Here is a 12052-nt window from a genome sequence, read left to right as displayed (position 1 = left end):
TTTTTCCGCCGCTAAAAAAAAATACGTGTCCCTTACTTTTTCATGTATTATAACATATCCAAATTTTAGAAAAATCGGAGAGTGACACTTCCGTAGGTTTACTTGTGAGAGAAATATGTATGATATTTGTATAATAGCATAGTAAAAAGATTATAGTTAGGAATATAATTTTTATAGTAAATGTTACCATAATATTTGTAATATTTACAATATAAGCATAGTATAACTGGCCCATGTAAAATTTTTACCAAAAATTATAATTATTTGAAATAAAAAATATAATATGATAGCAAATATTGAATGGTAAGAAAAATTAACTATTTTATATAATCAATACAATTGGAATATTTAGCAAATATAGGTGCATGTAACTATATTCCTAAAGGGTGCTTTACTATATATATAGAGTAAGATGGTGACTATAAATCTATGTACATTCTGTTATATCTTCATATTTAAATGAACTATAAATATATGTTTGAGGCCAATACGAACTATAAAATATAGTGAGATTATAGTTATTCCAACTATTTTTTTCTCCCAGTGTATGGTTGTTTATTTTTCGAATCCATTTTTCTCAAAAAACAGCTGCGAGTTACATTCTAATTCTTTGCTATATTTTACTACTAATCAAAAACTATTATAGAAATATATTCCATTCGAATCCGTTTCCTGATTCCTGTGCCCTCTCTTTATGAGTACTTTTAGATAAGCAGAACTGTAGGAAATTATATATGCAAAAAAAACCTAAACGTGTTTACTATAAAATAAAAACTAGTTATTTTATTATAAGATCTTATAATTCACTATAAGATAAAAACCAATTGCATTCTTCAACATTTTTTCATTCGCCCATGTTTCTATCATAACCACCGCTTTTTATTCCCTAAATCCCTTTCAAAATTCTTTATCCCTCTTCTCGGATATCCGATAATGTTCTAAAACGCCACTCCTTCGTCTACCCTTTCCTTTTGGCTCTTTACCATCTACTTTTCTCTCTTTTCCTTCGTCTACTATCTTTTCTTTCCATAATCTTTTCCTATTTCCCGTATTACCTTTCAATATCTCTTCTTCGTCCCACTTTCATCACTTCCCTTCTATCTATATTTTCTCATATTTTATGCTTTCTCATATTTTATACTTTCTTTCTCCTTCCTCTTTATCGTCCTTCCTATTTTCTCCAAATTTTATTTCACCTTACTCTCTTTGATTACTAATGATATGATGTTTAACATATTAACTAAAATTAAGTTGTGCAATATATTATATAGTATGTGTACTTAAATATACTTATATATACTTATATTTACAATTACAATTAATATAATTGATACTTCTACCTTTTTCGAGCCATTCAAAAAAGGATAAAAGAAATCATAAGGCAATGTAATGTCTAAATTAGGTCCACCGACAAAATAATATTTAGATGGTTTCGAAACGTCATGAAAATTCACGTAGGAAAGAATATCAACATGAAGGATGTTCGTACAATCTTTTACTGTACACTTTGACCAAGTAATATCCTGTTCTTCACCAAACGTAACACCGATACCCAATATTTTATAATTCATCAATGTTTTCGACTTTGGTAATGCGGAATAAAGGATATCTAAGTGTAAAGATGTAATTAATCCTGAACATGTTATCTGTTTTCCGATAGTGCGCGCAGTCACAACATTTTGTGGTATCCTATCAAACATAATACGCAACCAGTCCATTAAATCTGTACTAGTAAAATTACCTAGTTTAGAAACATACAAGCCGTAACGCTGACTCATATTTAACAAGGAATCTTTCATTAAGAGGTACATTGTTATATTTTGTAGTTTTGAGCAAGATGTCGAGGTGAAATTTTTACTAAAGAATTTAACGGAACATTTTAATTTAATATCTTCACCAAAAGCAACAATATATTTATCGCACTCTCCATTCTTTCCAGTCAATGGTAATGTAAGAAATGCGTCGGACTTGTTAAAAAGAATTTCGTCACTTTCATTGGTGCGAGATAATCCAACAATAATCGGTTTGCCTATTAAATAGCCAGGATTTCCACTACGAGCGAAGATTTTTGTTTTATCCGTATTTATCCATCTGTATTGGACTTCAAAGTATTGATAGAAAGTATGAGAAACATTGCCCATGTTGAAATATGCATCAATACTGTTAATACCAGCGGAACCGTTATGGTCGATTATATACTTCAAACCTTTTACAATATTTATACATGTAGAATTCATGCAAAATCCTGGTATTTTGGTTTTATTGCATGCAGAAAATGAATTCAAACAGTAATGAGTCCTCACTGGTAAACAAACATTGCTTCGGCAAACCTGAAAGTATATGTAAAATTAAAAACAGTTATTAGAGATACACTAAGCAAAAAATTACAAAGTAGTCTATTAATCTTACAATTGTATTGTAAGTATTGCTTGTATTGTTTTTAATACAAGATGTGATACGAAACTGTAACAATTAATATTTAATGCATTCTTAAAAAAAGAATTCTAGAGAAAAAAGTAGAATGACTTAATGGATATTATACTTTCATTTTATTTTTATTTTAAAAATAACTTTACGGTAAATGTTTATAAAAGAGGATTTAATTTCAATGATCTTGACGTTTACATATTCTGTCAATATGATGACTGTAAATAATCCTCAAAAAGTTTTAATCGTCGTTCATTGTTTATTAAAAAGTTGTTAACAAAAGAAATTTCATAAATAAAACATAACATGGAAAATATTTTGCGCGTATAAATATCCAGCAAATCACGTACGAAGATTGTTTATACATAATCTTATCCCATTGCTTCATAATAAAGCTACTAAATGGTTCGCGAAAATGTGCGATTTCCCTTTAAAAACGTGAAACACATGTAAAATCAAGATGTGTAAAGAAGTTATATATGAATATCAAACAACTTGCAAGCAGATATCTTATTTATGAGTCATAATATATCCATTAAGCCATGAACAAATGCTGGTAGTGTGTTAATCATATATATGCGATTTGATGATATATAGGGTATCCCGAACCTCCATGATGACCCTTAGTGAGAACGTAGAACGGATTGAGGTGAGCAAGAAAATCCTGTGCCGTTTTGCGATATTCGCAATAGTTTTTAAAAAATTAATTATTTTGTCCCAACAAATCAGAAAACGGCAGCGGAAAGAAAAATGCCTTTGGGGGATACCGGAGCGAGCGACAAACTTGATAAGCGTCAATAACGTAGACCGATCGTCAAAAAGTAGAAAACGTTATCTTCATTTACCAATGATATCGAATTTATATACACATATACAGGTTGCGGCGCCAAAATCCGGATAAAATTCAATTTGAAATTCTCGCCGTTCTATACCACTGGTATATGTCGCGATTAGCGTTCAAATAGCTTGACGCATGTACTAAACCATCATAACCTCGAAACAGTCGCAATATTAAAACCAAGTGCGGAGTATAACCGAAGAGCCGCGATTATCGAAAGTGTTCGCGCTGGGCGCTCGGCGACAGAAATCACTCGGTTCTTCGGGTACCCGAGATCGACTATGTATGATGTCATCGCAAAGTACAATGAGTCGGAGAAGTCCAACGAAGGTTTTGCAACATCATCCAGTGAGGGTGATGTCATGCCATCGCATTTCTTTAACAAAGGAGAAAATTTCACAAAAGAAGTTTATTTGCGTGTTCTGACAAATGTAGTGAAGCCGTGGATGGAAACTGTGTCGTCTGGAAAGCCGTATGCTTTCCAGCAGGACGGTGCGCCCGCCCACACAAGTCATTTGGTGCAAAATTGGTTGTCGGAGAACGTTGACATGTTTTGGTCGAAAGAATTCTGGTCTCCCAAGAGTCCAGATTTGAATCCTTTGGACTTCTATGTATGGAGCGTAGTTGAAAGGGTCACGAACAAGTCCAGACATCCAAATGTCGCATTATAGAGAACTGTTATTGAAGCGGCATTCACCGATATGGACCGTGACACATTAAAGCGTGCCTGCGCACACTTCAGACCGAGAATGGAGGTGGTCATTCAAGCAAGTGGGGGATATATTAAGTAAATGTATTCTTTATAGCCTTACAAACAATGTGGTTAAAAAAATTTTGTAAACCTTTTCGTTTTTGCAATAAAAAATATGTTTGGAAAAAATGTATAATTTGTCCGGATTTTGGCGCCGCACACTGTATACTTATAGAATAAAACGATCATCAAATAGGCGCTAACATGATATCGCATCCTTTCACAGATGTGAAAGCAATTGTTATGCAAGTATATGTGCTACGTTGTTATTTCAATTTTCTTACACATAGACGTTACATAAGTGTGAATGCCACGTTGCCGATATTCGGATTCTCTCTAAAACAGGCTTTTGCTGCTTTTCTGATGAATTCTTCAAACCGCCTGTGTACTGAGTGCATCAAAGAAAAAGTTTTTAGAAAAGAGTATTGTAGGCGCAAGCGTAGTTTGCGAATAATATTTTAAAGAATACGTTACCTATTATTTGAGATTTCAATATAATTAGTAACGGTAATTTAAGATATTTTTTTTATTTCGCACTGACCAATGTTACATTTTATTTTCACATGTAATTTTACCATATAAATTGGAGCAGTTAGTAAACTATAATTATTGAAAAATAAAATCAGTGTCACGATAGAAGCAGTTCCACATTGTTTTCATCCATGAAAGAGGAATGCCCTATTTCATTTATACATGTATCCTTACTATATAAAAGCATTTTTAATATGGTCAAGTCAACACAAATTAAAATTTGTTGGGAAATGTTGTTGACGTGATACCGAATACTTTTGCAAAACTATTGTTTCGTGCTAATTGGACCAAAGTAAAAGTCATTTTGCACTGTGAAATTACGTGCGAAAATGAAGCGGCACATCCAAAAATATGAGACAAAAACGATAATGCACTATTACTATCAAGAAATCGAATCTTTCTGCAAAGTTTATTTCTTTCTATCTCGAATTAAAAAACCTTTTGCATGGTGAAAATACGTGCAAAAATGAAGCGGAACATCCATCAGTATGAAACGAAAACGATAATGAACAGTTACTATCACGACATCGAATCTTTCTGCAAAGTTTATTTCTTTCTACCTGCGTCAAATTAAAAACCCTATTGAATGGTGAAAATACGTGCGAAAATGAAGCGGAGCATCCATCAATATGAGACGAAAATGATAAGAAAAAATCTATTTTTTCATACATGTTTATGATATATCTCTAAGTGACGATATGTCTATAATATATCTATATATGGAACGGAGACGATTGTCAAAATGTTACATTTGATAAGTGCCAACATGTTCGCGCTACCATTGCGCCAAATTATGATTTCATATATCGTCCCTTTACAAATGTTATGCAAGTGTGTGTGTTACGTTGTTATTTCAATTTACTTACACATAGACGTTAAGTAGGTGTGAATGTCACGTTGCGTTTATCAAATGTAATATTTTGACGATCGTCTCCATTCCGTATATAGATATATTATATACATATCATCACTTAGAGATATATCATAAATATGTATAAAAAAATAGATTTTTTCTTATCGTTTTCATCTCATATTATGGATGCTCCGCTTCATTTTCGCACGTATTTTCACCATGTAAAAGGGTTTTTAATTCGACGCAGGTAGAAAGAAGTAAACTTTGCAGAAAGATTCGATTACGTGATAGTAATTGTGCATTATTGTTTTCGTCTCATATTGTGGAATGCTCCGCATCATTTTCGCACGTATTTTCACCATGCAAAAAGGTTTTTAATTCGACGCAAGTAGTAAGAAGTAAACTTTGCAGAAAGATTCGATGTCGTGATAGTAACTGTGCATTATCGTTTTCGTCTCGTATTGATAGATGCTCCGCTTCATTTTCACACGTACTTTCATCATGCAAAAAGATTTTTAATTCGACGCAGGTAGAAAGAAGTAAACTTTGCAGAAAGATTTGATGTCGTGATAATAACTATTCGTTATCATTTTCGTCTCATATTGTTGGATGCTCCGTTTTATTTTCGTACGTACTTTCACAAAGTAAAATTGTTTTAATTCAGTTCAATTAATAGGACGTAATCTTTGCAGAAATATTATTATTTTGCTTGGAATTTTGATTATATATGTATATATATAATGCCGCGACATCGCAATAAACAGTTTCGTGGGCTCTGAAAGAACTATATATACAGGGTGTCCCACAACTGATAGAACACCCGTTAGGGGTAGGTAGGGGATAAAAATTGGAACTGAAAGTTCCTCTTCCATTTTTGGATCCAACAATTAATTAATAAAATATTAATTAATTAAGTCTACCAATCCCTTAACGCTCCGAGTGAGCGCTCAAGGCTGTAGGACGCGGTGGACTACTTAGGGGCCCTGCTTGTCCGCGTTATTAGGGGTCTTGCCTTTTCTCCTCTTTTTTATATGACAGAGAAATAAATAGGGATAAGTGAGTGAGTGAGTGGGTGTGTGGATGGGTGCCTGACCGGAGCTAGAGAGGTGGCGAGTTTTCAATGTGTGAGGGTGATGTATGAGTGTTTTTGTGTGCGGTTATGAGTGCATGGATAATTTGAATATTTTTAGTGCAAGTGGACGAAGCGATTGCACTTTATGTGCCGGAGGGGGAGAGTATGTGTGGTATGCTTCTTTTGAGTGCGCGGGTGACTTAAAAGTTTTCTGCATGTCGGTGGTTAAGTATGGTGAATGATTTTAGTAGGTGTATACAAAAAGGAGAGAAAAACAGACAAGCAGGGCTCCTGAGGAATCCATAGCATCCTACGTCCCTGAGCGCTCACTCAGGGCGCTACCCCACAAAAACATGCACGTTACACCCACGTGGAATCCACGTGATTTCGTGGATTCCACGTGAACTCTATGTGGATTCGACGTGAATTTGACGTACGTTTTTGTGGGGTAAGGGATTGGCAAACTTCATTGATTAATATCTCATTAACTAATTGTCGGATCTAAAAATGGAAAAGGAATTTTCAGTTCAAAATTGCACCCCCTATCTACCTCTAACGGATGTTCTACCAGTTGTGGGACACCCTGTATATATATACACTCTCCTCCGGGCATTTTGTGAGGACGTAGAATGGATTGATGTGAACATAAAATTTCTATACCGTTTTGCTATATTCGCAATAATAGTCGAGATATTAATTTAAAAAATTAAAAAAAAACGCACGCTGAATGGTAGAGGACGGACCGCACGAGTCACAGCGCGGCCCAATAATAAAGCGCGCGGATGTCGCGCGCGGTGATTGAAAGATAATGCACTACTGTCTATTCTTATCTCGGTGCGATGCGGCAAGATGTAGGGGCGCAGCGGTATAAGTATAGGCAGTGGTGCATTGTCTTCCAATCATTGCGCGCGACATCCGCGCGCTATATTACTGGACCGCGATGTGACTCGAGCGGCCCGTCCTCTACCATTCAGCGTGCGTTTTTCCTAAATTTTTTTAATTAATATCTCAACTATTATTGCGAATTTCGCAAAACGGTATAGGATTTTTATGTTCACATCAACCCATTCTACGTCCCCACAAAATACCCGGAGGAGAATGTGAGACACCCTGTGTGTGTATATATATATATATATATATATATATATATATATATATATATATATATATATATATATGTATATATATATATATATATATGTATATATATATGTATATATATATATATATATGTATATATATATATATGTATATATATATATATATATATAATCTGAATATTCCGACGTTGTGAAATGTGCGATAAGATTATGATGCCATCTCGAAAAATATCTGTGAACTCTACTTTATCATAATTGTCGGTATACCTAATCGCATGTTCTCATAAACTTTTCTGCAAACTTTTGGTATCTTTTTTGGCATCAAAACTAAATTTTCAAAGTGTAATAGTGATCCTTGAACTTTTCCTGATTGGAACATTCACAGTTTCAGTATGTACAACCTGCAGAATGTTTGTATTAAACAAATATTGCATTAACAGCTCAAAATTTAAATTTATATAAATTTTTTTCGTTTTCATCACATATTGAGCAATGTTCCAATTTATTTTTGCGTGTACTTTTGTTGTATACAAGTGTTTGTAATTCCGTGCAAGCAACTAGACATAAACTTTGCAGAAAAAAATCAATGTTTTTTTTCATGTCTGGCATCCCCTTTGGCCGACGTACGATCGTGACACTCGCGAATCGTGTCTCGCCGTGTACCTTCGCCGATAGCTACGAGACATAGCGAGGTGTTATGCATTGACACATGTGTATGATATACGATCGCACGTCGACCGAAGGCATCTTTCTTTCCGTTGCCGCTTTCTGCCACTGATTTGTTGAGACAAAATAATTAATTTCTCCAAAACTATTGTGAATATCGCAAAACGGCACAGGACTTTCTTGCTCATTTCAATCCGTTCTACGTTCTCACCAAGAGTCATCATGGAGGTTCGGGACACCCTATATAACAATAAATAACCTATCAATATATATGCAAAATACATGATTAAAGATATTTTCCGCAAAAAGTATCGCACCAGATTCTCTAATAGCCAAGTCTGCTGGAAACAGATTGTGCCAAACGCCTGTTGCAGATTTTATAGGCAGAATGGCGTTAGAATTGTTACAGGCTTTGTAGTATAAAATAATTTCAACAGAATGCTAGCAATATTTAGACAAGATCTGTTAAACAGGTATGATAACAAACTGACAGCAAAATTTAAGCAGAACCTATTCAGCAACTTGACGACAGATTAGCGGCAGAAACGGAGCAGATTCTGCCATATGCAGTCTGACAGCAGATTGGCGGCAGAAATGCAGCAGATCCTGTCGTGTGCAGTCTGACAGCAGATTGGTGACAGAAACGCAGCAGATTCTACCGTGCAGTCTGACGGCAGATTGGTGGCAGAATCGTAGCAAATCCTGCCATTTTTTTGCCCCTAATCATCGTCTTTTTAATATTTCAAGGAAATGTCTCTCATATAAAATAACAGAACTGTTCCTCACTGATTTTGATGCACTTTGGATATGTTGTAGAGCATCAAAAAATAAAAAACCAATATTTTTTTATATCGGCTTATCTCGAAGTTTAGAGGTTGAAACAGCCCTTTGAAAAAAATGGACTTTTCATTTTTATGGAATAATTCCTAAGATATGAGGTATATGAAAAAATGTTTCCTACAAAAGTTTTACAGTATTTAATACTCTTTGCAACGGTATATATATTTTTTTAAATGTCACATTTTTTATGCTCTCCCCCACTTGTTACCTTCGCAAAGTTTTAAAGATTTTGTAAAAACAAAAATTGTAAAGCATTTAATATCAAATCCATCTATATATAATAATAGAAATTGGTCTCACTTAAATCTTTGGAAAACGACATGATAACATTGTACTATAGGCGCCACGCTGTCCAAGTAAGATGGATACTGTAGGTAAGTACGTTATGTTATGTCTTTTCATAGCTGCTTCCACCTATTTTCATACTACTAGATAAAAGCTAATTAACGGTGATGACATAATATGCAACATATTACACGAAATAAAAAAGTGAACACATATAAGTTTGCATATAAAACGACAATAGCATGTATGCGCAGCGTCGCCATTTGTACTCTCCAAACCTGAATCAATGAACTTAACTGAAGAACAGTAAATACTCACTGATTTCGCGCGAGGCAAAAATAAATCTATTTATATTACTTAAAAGTCATTATTGATGCATTGCAACCTTACTCTATCCACACACCACTATAAGTAATATATAAATCAAGCGGCATGGTAGTGTCTCGAAGCTAAGTAAAAAAAGTCTGACGCAGAATATATAATGCAGAAACGACTATGTTCACATGAAACATCGCGACACAACTTTTTCTTGAGATTTTGTGTTATCGATTTTTAATTAAGAAAAAACTTCAGGAATGCCACAATAAAAAATAATCTCATCATGAAACCAACATGCGCAGTAAAATTGACTCATGTGACCATAGATGTAGACTCTATATAAATGTCCGCAAAACGGGTATTTTATTTTATAAGTTGAAATTGTGAAGAACAGTGCTTTATACACAAACTGTGCGTTATACACTAACCGTATGTCATATACAATAATTTTGTGAAACTACGTAAGTATTTATTTTATTAACTTGTATTATTATTTTATGCTTATCACTCTTCATTTTTATATTATTGAAATGACAATATTTTATCCAGTTATTAATGTAATATTGTATGGAAGACAAGACAAAATAGAGCAATAATTAAAGCGAAGATTATATTTAATATTATTATCAGTTGATAAAATTATTTTTTGTAACTCTGAAGGATGATAGGAGCCAAATACGCTGGTGTTAACGTTACAAAATAGTCAATTAATAAAAATACATAATTAAAATAAATTAAAAATAAAATAAAATATAATAAATTTAAGAATTTATTCTTGCGCTACGTTTCGACCATGGGATGTGATCCTCCTCAGACGATGTTCAATACAAGTATACGATGGTCAGCATATTACAATCCCACACATTGTTACAGGAGTTAAAAATTAGATGCGTGTCACAATGCTAACAGCTGGTCACTGAACCCTTCACATCAATGTTCGTAAATTAAGACAAATATGGAGCAAAATTACAAAAAATTACAAACAATTTTTTTATACAAAAAGAAGAACGCAAACCTCTTTGTGGGCGCATATATAATTTGCGGTTCTCTATAAGAATAACGATATTACAAATTTGAAAATATCATCTTACCAAAGATATGAACAAAGCAGAGTTCCAATAACACAACAATCAAAGAGCAGACACATCAATACTAAAATTACATAAAGAGTGCTTTACATTATAAACCGGTCGGACCCATATTAGACACATTAGACTAAATGAATAGACTAGTCAACCCGTAAACAAGGAAAATAACAATCTTAGAACCTTCTGTTACGGATCATATCCAGAAAAGGAAAGTAAACGCTACTTAGCATCTCAATATCGGATTGAGAGTTCAAGCTGTTAGTTTGATTTTTTATATGGATAATCTCAGAAATAAGGCGTTTATAATAATTTGGTTCAATGTCTAAAATCTGAACATTTTCCCAATAAAACTCATGATTGCATTGTAATCTATGATCAGTGACAGGAGATGGTTGTCTTATAGCTCGAGAGATATGTGAACGGTGTTCCTTTACTCGTGTACACAATCTCCTTTTAGTCCGTCGAACATAAGAGCCACTCCATAGAGTGGCTTTTATGGTTAATAACAAGTTGAACATTTTTATTCATTGTCAAAAGAATCGGTTAAATAAAAACAAACGGACTCAGGTGGTATACAAAATTGGTTGCGGTGATTGTCATGCTTCTTACATTGGACAGACCAAGAGAAGATTGTGTACACGAGTAAAGGAACATCGTTCACATATCTCTCGAGCTATAAGACAACTATCTCCTATCATTGATCATAGATCACAATGCAATCATGAGTTTGATTGGGAAAATGTTCAGATTTTAGACATTGAACCAAATTATTATAAACGCCTTATTTCTGAGATTATCCATATAAAAAATCAAACTAACAGTTTGAACTCTCAATCCGATATTGAGGCGCTAAGTAGCGTTTACTTTCCTCTTCTGGATATGATCCGTAACAGAAGATTCTAAAATTGTTATTAGGTGCGCAACTAAGTTCTCGCTGTTTTTTTTATGAAAATGCAACTTTATTATGAAAAAATAATTACAAATGAATCATTCAAAGTATTGCCCATCGTTAGCTACAACTTTTTCCCATCTTTCTGGCAGAGCTCGAATACCGTTATGGTAAAAGCGTTCGTCTTATGAGGCTATCCACGAATCAAGCCATTTTTTGATGTCTTCATATGAGCGGAACTGCTGATCAGCCAGACCATGTGCCATTGAACGGAACAAGTAATAATTGGACGGCGCAATATCTGAGGAATATGGCGGGTGGGGTAGGACTTCCCATTTGAGCGTTTCTAAGCAGGTTTTAACGAGTTTGGCAACATGAGGCCGAACGTTGTCAT

At 34.0% G+C, this 12052-nt stretch overlaps 1 protein-coding gene across 4 annotated transcripts in view; it reads right to left on the bottom strand.

Moving 5' to 3' along the window:
• Positions 1-311: 311 nt before the first annotated feature.
• Positions 312-12052, bottom strand: part of LOC116846689 (tectonic-1-like) — a 199070-nt gene continuing 187329 nt past the window's right edge. For all 4 annotated transcript variants that reach the window (XM_032820856.1, XM_032820857.1, XM_032820859.1 and 1 more), the window contains one exon: positions 312-2330. In XM_032820856.1, the coding sequence (XP_032676747.1) occupies positions 1281-2330 (1050 nt within the window). In that variant the 3' untranslated portion in view covers positions 312-1280. The remainder of the gene's footprint in view (positions 2331-12052) is intronic.

Source organism: Odontomachus brunneus, unplaced genomic scaffold (genome assembly GCF_010583005.1).
Source record: "Odontomachus brunneus isolate Ranch 3 - 2012 unplaced genomic scaffold, Obru_v1 Obru_scaffold_067, whole genome shotgun sequence".
NCBI lineage: Eukaryota > Metazoa > Arthropoda > Insecta > Hymenoptera > Formicidae > Odontomachus > Odontomachus brunneus.
Note: the sequence above shows the minus strand (reverse complement) of the source record. Positions and strands in the feature narration are given on the sequence as shown.